The following is an 18,052-nucleotide window of genomic DNA, read 5'->3' as shown; positions in this document are numbered from 1 at the left end:
CAAGGCAGTGAAGCTGCAGCAGGCAGTACTGAACAATAACTGCTGTAGTTTTGAGTTTCGAGTCCCCGTACTGTCTCTGTGTCAGTATGCAGAAAGGTTAGGGTGTGTTTGAGGACGTCTTCAAAGGAGATGCATCATCAGCACTTTCACAAGCACATGAACATTTCCAGATGGGCGGGGCGCAGGAAGAGATGAAGAAACATGAATCCTGCAGGCGGGTATTATTTCATTCTCACCTGGCATGTACAGTTTGTGTGTGTGTAGGTGTGTGAAAGCCATCGAAAGAGGCAAGCATACCTACCACCACTTCAGGATTTGAGGATACAGGAAGACATTTGCTGACATGGGTTAGGGTTACATGATTGATCTTGTGGAGGAGCACATACATCACCAGTGTAGTATCTATGATTTAAAACACCATTAATGTGAGTCAAGTGGACTGAAACTGAGATATTAGTAGGTTAAAACACGGCACACGGTGAGCGATGTGATGGGTAGCGAGTGTACTAGAGAAGCAGACGCTGTGGTTTCCTTCTTGTGGTTTTGTGAAGCAGGTTTTTAAAGTGCGATCAGGCAAGCACACACCTTGTAGATCCAGGAAGTGTGAGGATCACAGTAAAGCCCACTCAAGCCAAAAAGAATCATCACACAGACACCATGTGACTGCAACAGCCCTTCCACGACGTCAAACTCAAGTTTATTGACCAAATCTGAATCCTTTATTATTTTTTTTTTATCCTTTTCTTTTTTACAAAGTACATAAAATCCCCTGTCTGTCCGATAACAATGTATAGTTGTGGTCCGTGGTCTAGGATCGTGGTTTGAGTTGCCGACACAATTACAGTGAAATCATAAGCAGCCTCCTGGAATCAGCAATCATGCAGAAATTAATGAAACACACTGTGGTAATTCCAAACAAATATATAAACAAATAGAAAAGCAAGTAAAATGCACATTATTCTCATTAATTTATTAATACTCTAAGTCATTCATCTTATATGGGGCGTGACCATGAACACAGCTAACAGGTTAGCAAGGTGTAGTTCAAGTTAAAGACATTAGGGCAAAAGGGGTTAAGCTTCTATCATTCACTTGTTAAATTGGTCAAATGAAAAAAGCCAAAAAAAACAAAAACAACGACATGCTTATATTCGATGTACAGCTTTTTGAATTCCTGCTACATCTAGAAAGCCAATGTCCACCCAAGGGAAAAAAAATATCACACCCAGCTTAAGTGCATATGGCAGAAGTAAAAGGTACAATTTATTAATAATAATAATAATAATAATAATAATAATCAACAAAAAAAAAAGATAAAAACACTCCGATCCCAGTAAGATGGTCCCCAAAAAAACAAAAATGTAAACTGGAATAAATACAACTATTGTGAACGTCTCTCTCACCTCCCCTTGCAGCTAAGCTAGAATGAGAAGAACACCTTTCTTTGGAATGAGATGTGAATATCAGCAGGAGGACACAGAGAGAGGAGAGACCAGCCACCGGAGGCAAACACACAGCCACTGGGCCAGTCTAGTTTTTTCCAGGTGTGAAAACCGAACGCTGCTCAAAACGTTGTGCCGAGATAATTACTTGTTATCCAGTCTTAGGAGCTGCTCCTTACCATTAACGGTTAGAGACTTTAACTGACCGTCCTCCTCCACTTCGACCCGCTCCTGGCCGTTTTCCACAATCCTGTCAGATGGATGAAAAACAGAGAAGGCTATTTAGAGATCATGAAGTCAGTTTAGAAGGGAGGTGTTACCGATGCTGGTGAACTCGATATTTAGGTACCGTTTTGTGGTTATTTTTCTGCCATTGATGAACTTGGTGGAGGTTGACACAGATCTGAAATTACCCATCCCTCCTCCGCCACCGCCACCGCCACCGCCGCCAAAGGATGAGGAAGAGAAGGAAGCAAACCCCCCTCCACCCATCTGTCCAAATGAGGTAAAACCTACAGGAAGAACACACATTCAACTGAAGAACAAAACCATGCTTTGGTGCTACGGGTACAATAGCATGTAGATGAATTTACAGGTTAGTTACAGGTTGGGATGTACGCACCTGAATCAAACCCTGAGAAGCCTGCTCCGAACCCTGGGAAGCCCCCGAAACCGTGGTAGAACGGCCCGCCGGTCCTGCTTCGGCTCACGCCCCGCTGGCGACTGCGACTCCCTCCGAAGAAATCTTCAAAGGGGTCGTCAGCTGTGGAAGGAAGCGTATTGATACCACACTAAGCACGCCGTTCAATAATTTGTGAATTAATTTGTGATGAGCATTTTAACAGACTTCCAGTTCATTTTGTATTGCATTGTATTGTATTGTTTTATTTCAAGCCTGCTTCATAAAGCTTCAACATGGATGCTTCATTAGATTTCCCAAAAGATGAAATAAACTGAAAAATAAATAAATAAATGAGCTTAGGTGGACATCAGTGCACCCGTCTGTAATTTCTGGAACATTCTTGACCATATACTGTCAAAATACCCACCACTAATTCTCACTCTAAGGCCCTGTGGACATGCTACTAATTGCACATCGCCAATCTGGGTCACCCCAGCAGGATAAGGCCGGATCGCTGGCACCGTTCGCCTGAAAAAGACTCCCATCAAATCCTCTCTCAACCTTGTATGTACCAGAGACGGACAAGAAAGCTGTGCTTGTTCCCTCTGACAGAAAGCTTAAAATACAAGTAGCCCTTGAGCAAAGTTGTAACTGCATTAGAGTCCATTTACTTAGGGGAAGACATCATAGCGTACAGCTCAGCTCTTACAAACCTGTCAGTAACAGCAGAAATCGCTGCCCGAGAGAGAGAGATTCAAGGGTTGAGAAATGCTGATACTGTTGAAGCTGAACTGTCAAATTCTGTTTTAATTCTAGTGTACATGTTCAGTGGGTGATGTTCCTTTGAGAATGAGACAACTAGAAGGGAAATGCAGACACCACTTTGTAGGTACTGGGCTAAGAAAATCTCCGGCACACTTCTATGCTCCAGCTCAACTTTAATGGACGACGTTTTGAGCACAAAGGCTCTTCGTCAGGTCAAACTCATTAAGAGTGTGCCACACCCATATATATACAGTATATATATATATAGACTAGATGCCACAGGGAGTAATAGCACAAAATAAGTTACAAAAACATTATCTATGGACATCCGAAATGTGCGGGTACACCATAATGCATTGAAGCCTAGAAAAACATATTTACACTACTTAGATACAATATACATAGGCAACATATACATAGGAATAGAGCATGTAAATAGATGGTTCGATTCAATTAGATCGTTAATAGTCCAATTACAGAAAATGCCCAATGGAAAAACCCTCATACATCCACTTGGGAGACATTATGTCAAGTTTATCTCTCCAATAGACATGTTCCTTCGAGAATAAGAGGAATACCTTTCTTCAGAGCGAGACATGAATGTCACCCAGAGGGGGAAGAGAGAGAGAGAGAGAGAGAGAGAGAGAGAGAGGAGGGAGACCAACCGTGTGCTGCTCCTTGGAGGACAACTAAGCCCTCCTCATAGTGTGACTCTGTATTTGTCTCAGCAGCGTACCCCCCAGTCTGCTGGCTGCCCTGAGGTGGGTGAGTGACAGATCCACAGGACCAGCTGCTGCACACAGCAGCTCACTTATCAGACAAGCCTCTGGGCAGGAAGGACCGGAGGCTGGAGCAGTGCAGCGTTCAGCCGCAGAACAGGCTTTTAAAACGTGTCCTAACCCCATTTCCAAAGGCTGACATCTTAAGGATCACCAAGAAAGCCAAAAGCGATCTTTACATATATCCAGAGAAAAACACTACTACAGAGTTGAAATTAATTTGATAAGATTGATGTTTTGATGGTACATATTCAGCTGCATATCAGTCAGACATAATAAAAGGTTGGCCTTGGTCAAAATAGAACTTCAAAATGACTCTTCCTTCCTAATGGAGGCACTACATGCGGGTACTACCGTCTTCTGCAGAGACAGCTTTATGGTCTAGGTTTCTGTTACTGTCACTGTTTACTAAAAGAGAGTAAACAGCAACAGCTGTGCTCTACCTCTTTCTCCTATGTTATCAAGCACAACAGTAATATATGTCAGTGTCATGGAGGCAGTTTACAAAAACAATCTCTTACAGCATGCCAAATCCAGTAAAAGATAATAACTGCATTCTGACTTTCTCTGCAAGGTCTAATCCAGCGCCCCCTTTTCAACCATCATGCGTAACCATTGATATCCTTGTATCACAATTTTTCCAACATGTTTCCATGACACACATACATGTACAAGGACTCTCATCGCACCCCGTCTCACATGTGCTCTGACACATGCGGACAAACACACTTGGCGTTATTACATCTGCTTTTGTTTTAATACAGAAGCTATTTTTGAAAGCATTCCAGTTGAGTGATGTAGGCGCTCATATCCGTCCTCTGTCTGCGTCTGAACTCCATATTTAGAGCTACACGGGGTGAACTACACATGCCTTCCAATCAGCCATTCGCTGAACCCGCACAGCCTTATCCACACAACTGGGCCAGGCGCTAAACTCCTATTACAATACTATACTTAATAGATCTACTTCTGAAACAATCAACCATTAGGCGCCAAGAGACAAGACGACACCGTCATTACATCTAATGAGCAGCCACTGGTCAACAGTATAACACAGCAGCCAGCAGTACAATAGCTTTCTCTCTACAGTTATTTCCCTGATCGGATTAAATACCACCAGATCAGAGTTTTTTTCCTTCTACACTGGCCTCTGCTGAAACAAATCCAATCAAGTGTCACATTAAACAAAAACGCTGCGCTAACTCAAGAGGTCTGAATCCTAGGTAATGAAGTTAAGGTCAATATCCAGCAGAGATAGTCAGAGTTACCCTACATGTGACATTAAGTGGCAGCTGACCTCCTGAGGTGAAGGCAGGAGGGCGGGGAGTATTGGAGATGCACATTACAGTGCTGTGAGGATTAGCACCAGCCTGCATAAATGGTTTTCTGGGTTTAAAAGCTCCATCTTCCAAAGGGCTACACAGGCAGAGCGAGTCCTCGGGGCTCTGAAGCATAAACTAGCTAATAAGAAAACTAATTAGGAAATGACAGTGCCGACGTTAAGGTCTGATTGACCAAATAGCTGGGGACTACAGGACATGCTCTTTTTTCCCTCTGTCTCTCTCTCTATGAATACTATCTCTTAGCATTCCCAGGTCATGCGTGTGTATTTTTGACCAGATAAAATAATGAATTGTTAATAGCAGTAGTGGAATAAGCCACTGCGTACTCCTCCTCACTCCCATGACTCTCTTCAATCCCTCTCTCTTTCTACTCTAGGATAAAGAGAATTCCCATCAGTGGGTCTAAGGGCAATGTGCTGCAGCCGCTGGCGTCGGAAACGAGATGGACTTACCGAACAAATCTGCAAATGGATCTCTGCCGCCAAAGAATTCCCTGAAAACGTCCTCAGGATTACGGAATGTGAAGCCGGCGCCACCAAAGTGATCACCATTGTGATAATGGCCTCCTCCTGAAAATTACAGATTACAAATAAAGCTGTCAATACAAGTCACAAAAAAAACACTAGCATGGTTGCCGTTTGTACTTTATCTGAATTATTCAAACCTTCTATGATGGTAGTGTAGCCCTAGAAAGACTACTGGTGGCTAAAGTAATGGTTTTTAGACCAGATACTACCCTTCATCAATGAAAATTAGGTGTCTACCTGCAGGATTCCTGCACATTTTCCATTTCAAAATTTAACACTTAATTTCTTGATTGGATTTGATTTTGATTCAGTGTTAAATATGATGTATGCAAATGTCAACGAAGTCATTACGCTCTGTAGCTGAAGATTATTAATTATAACAACATACTGTATATCACAATATGTGAAATGCCAGTGGTTCTACAGCTACATTCCTTTGAAGACCTGGAAAGTGATAGGTCATCCCCTTACCTCCTCCGCTTCCTGAAAGGCCTTCTTTGCCGTATCGATCATAAGTATCCCTCTTGCTTTCTGGGGTGAAAAGAGGAAAAGTTTTAGGTAAGATTGAGAGACAGACAGATAAAACAAGCCACCAGAAAGAAAAAAAAATCCTGTTCTGTTTTTTATTCCAAGTCTCTGTGGTGTTACGGTGTTAGCAGCTTCCACACGGCATGACTATTTGTTTACATCAATTCCCCCCTTTCCATTTTCATGGTGACAATTTGTACACTGTGACAGATAACAGCAATCAAAGGCATGATGGCATGGTATCACATAATTACAACAATGCTCGCTCATTATCATTTTCCAGGTTTCTATACAACATCTAACAGATATATGTTCATTTAATTTGCTCAGTTAATTAATTAGTTTGAATGTATTGCATGCATCACTTCAGCTAATTTCTTTTCTAATTCCGTCGGCGGGATTGAATGCCGTGAACATTTGAAAGCTGAGAGAAAGCTGCTGTTAAACAGTGAGAGGGCATTGTCGGTGGCTGAGCACATTCACATTTCATCACGGGCCAAATCGATAACAGACAGTCTAAGACATCAGGCAGCAGAGATGACAACCAAACCCACTACACAAGAGTTTTTGTACAAGAAGACCTATAAATGCAGCCAATGTTCAATTTCTCCAAACGCCCCCCAGCGCAAACAACCCTGACATTGTACGCTTTGAAGGCAAACAATTAATGCCTTGTTTCTTTCTACTGCTGCTGGGAGAGTGGTACATAACTGCAACAAATAAATTAAGACTCTGTTGTGCCCTCAAACCTTCACAGAAATTCCGGAGCATTCTTCGGCTTTTCCGGCTCTGCGCCCCTATCTTGAGCATTATTCTGGTAATTACACCCACTCAGGAAGCAGAAACATATGTCTGACCTGTTGTTCTGGATGCTCGATGCACAATAAATTCCCATGTAAACAGAAATTAAGTGCAATCTTATTTTTTCTTAACAAAAGATATGACAGCGGACAAAAGGTAACTGCCTATTTTGAGGTGTTGAAGTAAAAGGCACATTTTTAGACCGCACTTAAGAGAAACATCAGTCATCATTACACACATAAATTCAGTACATAATCTCTCATAATCTCTCTCTCTCTCGCTCTCAAAAAAAGCTCTCTTACCGTCTGAGAGCACCTCATATGCCTCTGACAGCTCTTTGAACCTTTTCTCTGCTTCCTCCTTGTTGTCGGGGTTCTTGTCTGGATGCCACTTCAGTGCCAGTTTTCTGTAACTGAGACACAAATAATACACACATAAAATACACACATAGACAGTAATACGGAGAAACAAACACACACTGATAGGCTAGATATGCCTGGATATGCCATATTGGTTATGCCTACGACAAATGTCTTATTTATTAAGACAGACTATCAGTTGTTAATGCAGAGAGTTGCGAGGTGGAAAACTACTTAGTGTGTATGTATGTATGTATAACAGACATCCCCCCATCAGAAACATTTAGCCACATGCAAGTCTTTTTTTAGGATGGCAACCATGACTACACCAAACACACAGACCCCCACATACACACAGATACCCCCCCTCCCCCCTTCCCACACACACACACACACACACACACACACATACACACACACACACACACAATATCCTTCTCCCCTCCCAAGCAGAAATAACAAAGACAGCCTGAACTCCATTGACGTGCAGCGTAGGCCAGCACAGCGGCTTGCGCTGCATCAGCTGTTTGCTCCTGAGCAAACAGCAGCAGCAGCAGCAGCAGCAGCGGACACACAGATGCTGTGGATGAGTCTAGGGACTGAAAGTCAGCCAAAAGGCTGCACACAATCCAGGGATTGACTCCCTTATGGATCCATGGTGAATAGTCTTTGTGGTCGAAGTCTTTGTTGGAATCTATGGCATTATCTGGCTATGTCAATGGTCAAATGGTCAACAGGCCAGAGTTCGGCTAACGGTGTAGCGTGGCTGATAATCTCTGGAAAATAACAGCCTTTGTAGTCAGAAGCCTGTAGTAAATAGTAGAAGCAATAACATCTACTATCATTGCCATCGTTGCCAATGCTCTGTGAATATTGTATGTTCAGTTCTGTTGCTGCGTTCTGAGATAAGTAGTAACTATTGCTCTCCTGGCTGCAATTTAGGCCGACTGGCCTAGCTGTCACACTTCATCAAAATTAAACATCCATCAGAGATCAGGGGGGTCACGGGCTAAAGAGATCACAGATTAATGGATGCCAGTCACGATAACATTTAGCTTTGGCAGCGTACTACTTCAACAATTGTTATCAATGGACAGAGTGCATAAAGATGGCAAGCTCTCAGCATTTGGATCCTCTGTGAATTCCCCCCTCGAATATTCAAACACTGTTAGATACAATCCGTGATGTTCGATGCATTCCTGCCTCGTCTACTTTTACTTCAGTTACTGATTTCCTACGTTTCTTAGAATGACTTTTGACAAGCCCCAGAGAATGTGCCTGAACTTGTTGCTTTCAATCAAAAATGGCGGTATGGGCACATAAATATAGCTAGCTAGCCAAGTAGTTTTTGAACCCTGGGGCGTGTGTACGATCACGGCTGGTTGCACTGCATTCTGGTCTATTGAGGCTACTGTCAGTGGAGAAGTTGGTATGTCTGCCTCTTCTATGATGGATTTCTCCCTGTATGCTTGTTGAATGTCAGTGCAAAATGATGAGTCTGCATAGAAGCCCATGAGACATTGTATATGAACAAAAGTGCTAACAAGATGGAGTTTGGGGTAAAAAAAAAAAGTGAAAAAGAGTACTAGAGGTGGGAAGCATCAACTTCACCTTTGAATGAAGTTCAGCCAAACCCCAAACTAGCATACTTCACATTCCACAACCTCCGGAGCAAAAGACCACCAGACCATAACCTTCATTTTAAACAGGAACTTGTGTGTTTCTGTCCCTAACTTTTGACAACAGACAAGCTCTGAGAAAACAATGCAATTCACATGATGCTTGTCACTTGTCAGAAACACAGCTTGTCAGGGAGAAACCAGGGAGGAGGTGTGAGTAACTGGAGCAGGCCTGTTCAGTGGGCGAGTGCAGTTAGTGAGTGAGTGCAGGGGAAGGTATTTGACAGCAGCAAGGTTACAGGAAGAAGAGTGGAAACTTTCTGCACTGCAGTCTCTCTCTTCTCTCTCTCTCTCTGTCCATTTACACTGCTAGAGGGGGTTATAATTAACCTATTACATCCTTCTGAGTGGCCCACGTTTCTAACGACAACAGCGGGGTAAAAATAGTGCAGGACACACTCAGGGGCACTTACGCTTTTTTGATGTCCTCTTGCGATGCATTTCTCTGGACTCCCAAAATATGGTAGTACTCCACCATGGCTCTGTCTGTGTGCGTTTGTGGGTTTTGTCTTGCGTGAAGGTCCTCTGCGTGATCTCTGTGGAGAGAGTTAAGGCATGTTAGCTGGAGAGATAAAGCCCAACAAACTGTGGCTGAGAGTGGCCATGTGTGACGGGTGAGAATCCTCCTCTCCAGGCCAGAGGGGGAAACTTGTAAAGGGGAGGGGGCGATGGCCTTTCACAGGGTGGCAATACCAAATAATATAATCAACTGCCCTGAAATAGAGTCAAGGGGAGGAGAACAGCTAAGCTAACACTAGCCCAGCAAAATTACATAATGACTGGGTGGCTAGCCCAAGGCTATAAGAGTGGATATGTGACTCATGTTTTGCATTTGAATTTTGGAGATACAGTATATTATATAGTCCATGAAGCAGTTTTTTAACATGACCTAATGCTTCAGTTATGAAGCTTAGCCTACTCAAAAACAAGACGGAACAAGTCTGATGAAAAAGCATTAAAAGACATGCAGGTCGTCCCTCTGAAGGTAATCCCCAATAAAATTCATATAGTACAAGAGAAGTTAGAGTAGTATCAAGGATTTAGAGGAGAACTGCACTGATATTGAGGGGCTAATAGTTGGGCAGTCTTGAAAAAAAAAAAAAGTTAAAAGGATCTCTGTGGGGCCATTTCTGTGAGTCTGTGGGCTGTCAGTGCCAATGTGACCTTTTCATGTGCCGATGTTGAGTTATTTTCTTCATCAATATAATATTTTGAAAACACATTTCGCTTTTACAATGTAGTCTCATTTACACGATGTGTAAATGTTGAACATTGAACAACCCTACTAGAGACTGCTTCAAAGGTTTCGAGACACGCCCACAACAACACAACTGCTGCAAAGGTTTCGAGACACGCCCGTAACAACACAACCTAGGTGGTTTCATCGCATACTTGTCCTTGAATTGCCAAAAGTCGCATGTGAACACTGCCTTAATTTAGTATGCTGTTACAGGTGTGACATAGCGACTGATCTGGTACTGACCTGAAATAAAGCTGTCTTTTCCTCAAAAATATAATCATCACAAAAACATACATTTTAGCTCTGGATGTTAACAATACTTTTGGTTTGTGTGTAACTTGCTCAAAATAAAACGTAGATGTTTTTAAAAGAAGATAACTGCAGTAGTAGGCCGTACAGTATGTCATAACTTTTTTTACATCTATATATTGAGAGCAGACTCTGGTGTTCAAGCTCTGTTCCTGCTACACTTCACAATGACATTTGTGGTCCCCAGAAATAGGGGCTGAGAGGAGCTCTGCTTCTTCTCTCAGATGAAAGCAACAGAGTTGAACAATTAATCTCTGCAAATTCTGGCATGCAAATTCTTTCTTCACTCAAATCAGGAGAAAAGGTGAGACATCCTGTCGGGTTGCGTTGAAATCTCAACGACAGACTTAACCTCTCTGTAGGGAATTTGATATAAAATTATATTGTAGTTTGTACTAAAAATATAAAAATGATTCCACTTCCACATAAAAACTATCTTACTTTGATGGAAAAGATTTCCAACCCTAACAGAAACAGAACAAGAGAGGGAACGAGAATGATAAAGAGATGTTTAAAGATAAACCCCCTCTAAGCACAATGTTTACCAGTGTTTACCGTGGCCTTTTTAAAGACCTTAAAAACAACTTACACAAGAATCTCCATGGTCTTAAATATAGCGTATGGCCGCTAACACCGGCCAAAGTTGCTAAATGAACCCCAAAGTAGGTTAACTTAAGTAGAACATGATGATTCCACTCTGCAAGTCGACCTTACCAAGTAACAAAACAACACAACAGTTATTTGTCACTCTGAGACAGGCAGAAAGATATGATACATCAGTAGGCAGCTAGCCATCTAAAACAGTCAAGAAAAAGGCCTTCCAAACCCGCATCATTAATTATCGAGGGATTTGGGATATCTTACCTATCGTACTAAAAAGGATAAACAACCCAGTCAGCAGTGCGTCCACTGCGCGTCCAGTTGTGTCCTGTTTGTTTGCTATTTATAACCTGTGGCCTTTGCAGTTAGTGTGTGTTTGTGTGTTATGAGCATGGGGAAGGGGGGGTTGGGGGGCAGCGCCATCGCCAGTGAATGACTCCTGGTTGGCCCTTGGCACAGGCAGTAAACCCCTGGCAGCCTGCTTTGGCATCTCTGTCAGAGGCCAGAGTCAGGCTGTAAGGCTGAATCTCCCTCTGTCACTTCATTTCCCACTCTCCCTATTTCTCTGTGTTTGTTTTCTCATTTGCTGATTTTACATCTCTCCCTCCCTCCCTCATGTTGTCATTTCTTCGCTTTCCCTGTCCTAATATAGATAAGAAGAGATGTGACCCAGAATTTCCTTCCTTTTCCTTCGGTTTTCTCTCAAAACCATCTCAATGTCCTGACTCGTCATATTATTAAATGTATGTTCCTTTATCCCCCCCGCCCCCCATACTCAGCCATTACTGACCCACTCACCCGTCACCAGTCGCCCGCAGCAGTTGGGATTTAATGGATGCTAGTGTCTGCTTGAGTTGTGTTTACTGGTGGTTCTGTGCAGTATGTGTGTGTGTTTTCATGCATGGGAACACACACAAACATCACATAGCTGACCCAGAACTGCTGGGTTCCTAATCTGCTCCGTGCAAAACGTGCCTCAGAGTGAGCAACAAATGTGGGTCAATCAATCCCACAATGCCACAGTGCACCAGAGGCCACGGTTGTAACCTTAAACACTTCATAAAAAGCAGCACTCAATTATTCATGTCACACTGTCGTTTTCCATTTTCCTGGCACGAGCGCTGGCAGAAAACAACTGAAAATAAACACCACCACTGTCTAAATTGTTGATAATTACAGAATAATCAAATATAAAACAGATGGAACAGCGTAGTCTTTATTTTAACATAATCATGAGATTGGACTCGTGTTATGGAGCAATCCATGACAAAATAATCCCATTACTTGGTTAGCGCATTTACAGAAAATCTACAGTGGGGATATCTGTTCCCACAACTATGTGACCATTCAGTAAGTTGCCAGGTCATGTCTACTTTTAGCAAGAAATTCCCAATATCTAGGCATGCTGGAGGCACAAGGCTCTCATTGTGGTTAAAAAGCCCTTGGAAATAATTGATCATCATAGAGATTATTCAGTGGAAGAGGTTAGGGTTAGTCACCAGAGATATGCCATAAAATTGCTTACTTGCTCGGACTAGCAGCCAAAAAAACCCCAAAGTATTCATTGATGAATGATGAGAAAAGCAAGAACATCTTATCATTTGTGAAGCTGTAACCAGCAAAGGTTTGGTATTTTTACTACTTAAATGACTAAAACAATGTTTATCAAAATTATAATTGATACATTTTCTGTCGATCGACTCATCATTTCAGCGCTATTCATGAGTGCAGGTAGGAAGGATCTTGAGATTGATCGACAGTTATGTGTATCAGCTGCAGTAATGAGGGAGTTGTGTCAGACCGTGGCGGTGAGGAGAGAGCAGACCCACAAAGCAAAGCTCTCGATTTATTGGCCGCTCTTCGTTCCGACGCTCAGTCATGGCCACAAGCTCTGGGTAGTGACCGACCGAAAGAATGAGATCGCAGATAAAAGTGGACGAACTTAGGTTTCTCCACAGGGTGACCAGCCTAGTTTTGTGTGATAGGGTCAGGACCTTCGTGTCGAGCTGTTGCCACTGTGACCCTGACCCTTATAAGCAGCTACAAAATGGATGGATGGATGAAGGATTATTCAATGATTTAACTAGCAGGTTGCCAAGGAGAGATAGTGACTTCCTGAGTGAGAAAGGTAGTGTTCAGTGGTGAACAGGTCAAAAGCGAGGGTCTGATCCCAGTGCATCTTTTTTCCAGAAGCATTGCCTCGGCAGGAACCTACATGATGTTGGATCTAACCATTCCAGACAAGCTGAGTAGTGTGAGACTACAGCAACATCTGTTCAGCCTTTTTCAGCTGTGCTGTACTGGTGTGCCAAATGAAATGTCCCTTGGAGGAGTCATCAATACTGTGTAAGAGTAGATAAAGGAGACTAACAGTCAAGCTCTTAGAAGAGGGGATCACAAGAAACAGAAGCATTTTCATTAGAACAGCTGAGCAGGAAAGACAAGGTGTTATATTGCATGTGGTAGAACTGCAGTACATAAAAATCGGACTGGGCTGATTTGAGAGGCAAATTATAATTGAGTAAATAGTAAAAGTTGGGCCTAGGTGAGCAATTCCAGTTTCTAGACTGGCAAAGTCAATTACAGATCGAGTGTTGGTAGAGAAGGGGAGAAAAACACAGTTTCACACTGTCAGTTAGGGCTGGGTATCGTTTAAGGCTGTACAGTCATATTTTAATGGACTTGATATGTACCTGAAAAATGTATTTCAATCAGTTATGACCAAGTACAACAAAATTACAACCTTATCAAACCAATGTTTAATGTTATTGTACCGACAGTCCTAAATCAGGATTTTGTGTCATTTTTGCCCAACTAATGACTTGGTTCATGCTCACTGCGATGGATAAAAGGAATTTTTCATTTTCCAATTGATTGTTAAACTGAATGTGTTCTGGTATTGCTTGCCAGTATCTAAAAGTTGTGAATATATTTTCCACCTTTAAATCCTATCCTTCAAGGGACCACAGTATGAATATTCTCAAATTATATGATAAAATCATGCCGCTTTAAAGAGTGAATCCATCCTAAAACAGCATTTCCCTATTCAGACTAAATTTGTGAACATGAACAACTCAACACAAAAGCACCAGGTCTTTCTTACTGGTGTCAAAAAACAAATACTGGAGCTTTTCACGACCTTTGACTCCAGGTGTGTTAAGGGATGACAATGGTGCTGGTTTCAGTAATGCTGTATGCCTTTCTTTATTTCTGACTTAAGTTAATAACTGTTACATCTTGGTGCTGATGTATCTGACGTATTTTTTTAGATGTTTTTTATGTACTGTTATCCTGTCTCAGTGTTGTCCTTTGTTGAACTCTGCTAGCTGCAAAACAAATTGCCCTCAGGGATAAAAAAGCTTTACTCTACTTTTCTACTGTATCCTTTTTATATTATTCTTTTATTCTGCATTCCACAGTATCCAGAGAATATCAGGATATGGGCTCATAAAATTAAATTGGAATTGTAAAAGCTCGAAGGTTTTGAGTCTACACAGCAATTCTCCAATTAATTACAGGGTTAATTGGGTCAATAGAGCAGTTCTAGGTTTTATCTCTTGATGAAAATCAATGATTAGACTTTTTTATCTCTGTTATCTTCTGTCTCTTCGAGAAAGTCTCTACTCAAATATTGACTGTCTAAGATTATAGAAATACGATCCCTTCTATTTTAGGGCTGATTTCTCCTTCATTTTTCAAACTGTTAACTATCATTTTATGAAGCTAGCCTCATACTGGAACAAATTGTGCGCTGAGTACATAGCTGTGATTGAAAACACTAAAGTGAGCTGCAGTAGGTCTGTCAGTGCCCAAGAGCTCTAAAACACCACTACAAACCTGGCATTAGCAAAAGTACTGTCCAAAACAATCTCTGTACAATCTAATCTCAGCACCTAACAGAAACCAAAGCTGACAGAACAAAGACACAGATGACAGCTAAACACAACCCAATAATAAGCCTGAAATGATTCCCAGAAACAAACTAATTTAACAGGCCTATGTCTAATCTTTGGTCTATGGGGTTGGTGTGTTGGTGTGTCATCACACTTCTGAGGTCTGAATAGTTTGTAAATGAAACAAAGTTCACAGAAACTGAAGTTGTGGTTTGTCTCTCAGTGTAAAACAATAGATCAACATGTGTGAAACCGCTCGATTAGTGTTACCAGGCTGTGAAGTCATAGCAAGCCAGCAGGAATCCAGGCACGGGACCCGCACCCATTCCTGTCCTGGTTCAGATGAAAACTACTCTTAACATAGTCATGCTGCTCTATTTACAACCAGCTTTCTATTAACAAAGGTATCATGTTTTACTTCCTTTGTCTGATTCATTTTTACATCCCTCAGAGGTGTGATTATAGCACAACACACAGTTACATCTGTGTGGAGGTAAATGTTACATAGTTTGCCACCAACTTTGCTGGCAGACATCAGCCACCACATGGCTGGAGAAAAGGTCTATCTCTCACACTGTAGTCCACATATGAGGGAGTGGTGTTTCAGCCGGTCTTCGAAATTAAAAGCAAAACCAAAATGGCCTTTGATGCCGATGTTCACATCAGAAAAGATAACAACAATAAATTGTTTTCTTATCTATGACAGATTGCATATTCCATGGAGCTGCAAAACTCTGAAGCAAACTGGTTTAGAAAAAAAATATCCAAATGGTTCCAATTAAACAAAGTATCTCTCAATTTTAAGGAATCAAACTTGAATATTTTCACATCAAAAAGAAAAGATTTTGTATAATAATGCTTGTGTTTGAATTGGAAATAATCCAATCAGGTCTCATCAGGTTTTATCAACAAGTTTCCTTGGAGTCCTGATTGATGAAACCTTGAATTGGAAGAACTACATTCACCTAATCTGCAATAAAATAATTAAATATCTTGGTATCATCAGTAAAATCAGTGCCTTGGTTCATCAGACTTGTTTGTAAACACTCTATTACATTTTGTCTCACATGCTGTAATATTGCTTGGGCTGCCACATATCCTACTTGCCTCACTAAAATCCTTATTTTACAAAGGTTTTGTTAGACTGGTCCCCCAGTAGTTGGACTGAGAACTTAGCCCCTCTTTTCCATCAACTAAATATCCTTTCCATCTTTAACATAAATGTTTATCAAATGTGTATCTGTATCTATAAATATATAAATCAGCCTGAGTCCCTCCCAGCACCTTGCAAAGTATTCTTCCAGTCAAACTCTGAAGTGCATACCTACAACAAAAGATAATCCAATAAGCAATAATCCAAGGATCCCTAAAGGCCTTTTTTAATCTCTCACCTACACGATTTGATTCACTTATTTAGTAATTTTCCTATGTTTCACTGTATAGTGCAAATAAAACTGTTAAATTTAAACTTAACTTTAAAGTATCTCTAGTTATCAAACTAAAACACTGCCAGCCCTCAGTGTAAACAAACCCTGGCCTACCATAAGTACCATACAGACTGCAAGAGACATTTGTTTCACGTGCAAGTAATGTATAAGTGGATCATACAGAAAGAAAAAAACACAACTGCACAGCACTGATAGCAACAACAGGCCAATAAGACATCACAAATGTTATGAAACACAGCAGGTCGATCAGATTAATTTGGAAGTTTCTGGAGATCTGAAAAGATTAGCGGCTGAGAATGAGGTATTTCTGGATATTTATGAGGAGCCTGTTGGTAGTAAGTGAGTACATCTCTAGTGTTAACACTGACAGTGGTTAGGCAGCTTACTATAAGTGACTGAAGCCTACAAGAAGAATTACTAATGTCAACCTAATTCATCAGTTTGGGAATATGTTTCCATAATAGCCGCAACCCCTATACATATGTTTCATGTAGACATATCGTTAAGTCCCTTTGCTTAAAAGTTGTCGGGTAGCTAGCACATATATCCAATTAGCGTGCCGAGCCAAAGCAGGCAGTTGTACGAATAAGTTCGGGTAGGCTAGCTGGGGCAATTCAGTCTGCCGCGCCAACGTCAACTGAAAACCCCTCATCTATGATTGATTTAGTGAATGTAAGATACACATATGAACGTATTTGCCGCACCGTTTGTGTCAAATATGCAACCATTATGCCGACTACGGCGATAACTTGGGGGACATCCAGGTTGCGACATTGAAACACTACAGCATCCCCACATGTATGTATGTGTAGGCTATGCGACAGGACGCGGCAAAGACGGTTTAACGTTCTCGGACTTACGGCAAAATTAAGCCACATCAACACGAATAACACCGACTCCCCCCCCTAATTCAAATAGTGCGTACCTCTGCAAAGGAGACGTCCGTGTGACTCCTCTGGTCTTTCTTTTGCAAGGGCTTTTTTTTTGTTATTGCTATCCCCCTTTCTGTGCGCCCGTGAGTCCGGAAACTGCTGCCGCTGGTGGTGGTTGGCGGTGGAGCGTCTGTTGTTGGCTTGCCCACTTCAGCTGATGCCGCGTTCAAGTGCTGTCGGAAATGTCACAATTACAAGATAAAGGGCACATGAACGACCCTACAAAGTGGTAATTCCGCTGGTAAACTCGACATTGTTTGATACCCAAACTGAGATGCGACGTTCAGGGGGCGTGTCTTAATGGAAAAAATAGCGAGCAAAAAAAACCACTCAATATTTGATGGTAAAAAGTAATGTATTTTATTATTCTATGTTATTGTTAGATATTTTTTCATGTAAATTATTTTTTTGTTGTATGTTCTTATTTTTAGTTGTCACGCACTTTTGTGCTTACTTGGAAGATGGAAGTTGTCCTCTTGTAGTTGAAGAGATAGTACCTGCAAACAGTAGTGGAATGTAACTAAGTACATTTACTTAAGTACTGTACTTAGGTACAATTTAGAGGTACTTGTACTTTACTTGAGTATTTCCATTTCATGCTACTTTATACTTCTACTCCACTACATTTCAGAGGGAAATATTGGGCCATTCTGCATAATGACTACTTTTACTTATAGTAAAGTATATTTTGATGCTAATACTTTTGTACTTTGACTTAAGTAAGATTTTGAATGCAGGACTTTTACTTGTAACAAAGTATTTTTACACTGAGGTATTGCTGCTTT

The 18,052-nt window shown here is 41.4% G+C and overlaps 1 protein-coding gene across 1 annotated transcript; it reads right to left on the bottom strand.

Annotated features, from left to right (window-relative positions):
- Positions 1-678: 678 nt before the first annotated feature.
- On the bottom strand, positions 679-17,389 carry dnajb6b (DnaJ heat shock protein family (Hsp40) member B6b). The gene is made up of 8 exons (XM_071525855.1): positions 17,261-17,389; positions 9,259-9,381; positions 7,110-7,219; positions 5,950-6,009; positions 5,404-5,520; positions 2,065-2,205; positions 1,792-1,954; positions 679-1,692 (listed from the first exon to the last, which is right to left on the bottom strand). The coding sequence occupies exons 2-8, from the start codon at positions 9,321-9,323 to the stop codon at positions 1,587-1,589; spliced, it is 762 nt and encodes a 253-aa protein (XP_071381956.1). The 5' UTR covers positions 9,324-9,381; positions 17,261-17,389; the 3' UTR covers positions 679-1,586.
- Positions 17,390-18,052: the final 663 nt, after the last annotated feature.

The sequence above is a fragment of the Centroberyx affinis genome, unplaced genomic scaffold, assembly GCF_046629955.1.
Source record: "Centroberyx affinis isolate AG114_WGS23_722 - 3 ecotype Tasmania unplaced genomic scaffold, CSIRO-AGI_Caff_v1 ptg000109l_1, whole genome shotgun sequence".
Lineage (NCBI taxonomy): Eukaryota > Metazoa > Chordata > Actinopteri > Beryciformes > Berycidae > Centroberyx > Centroberyx affinis.
Note: the sequence above shows the minus strand (reverse complement) of the source record. Positions and strands in the feature narration are given on the sequence as shown.

Coding starts and splice junctions, on each gene's coding strand:
- dnajb6b (XM_071525855.1), bottom strand. CDS start 9,323: ATGGTGGAGTACTACCATATTTTGGGAGTCCAGAGAAATGCATCGCAA. Junction 6,010..7,109: donor ATATGAGGTGCTCTCAGACG/GTAAGAGAGCTT, acceptor TTTTCACCCCAG/AAAGCAAGAGGGATACTTAT. Junction 1,955..2,064: donor CTTCTCAGGGTTTGATTCAG/GTGCGTACATCC, acceptor TTCTTCCTGTAG/GTTTTACCTCATTTGGACAG.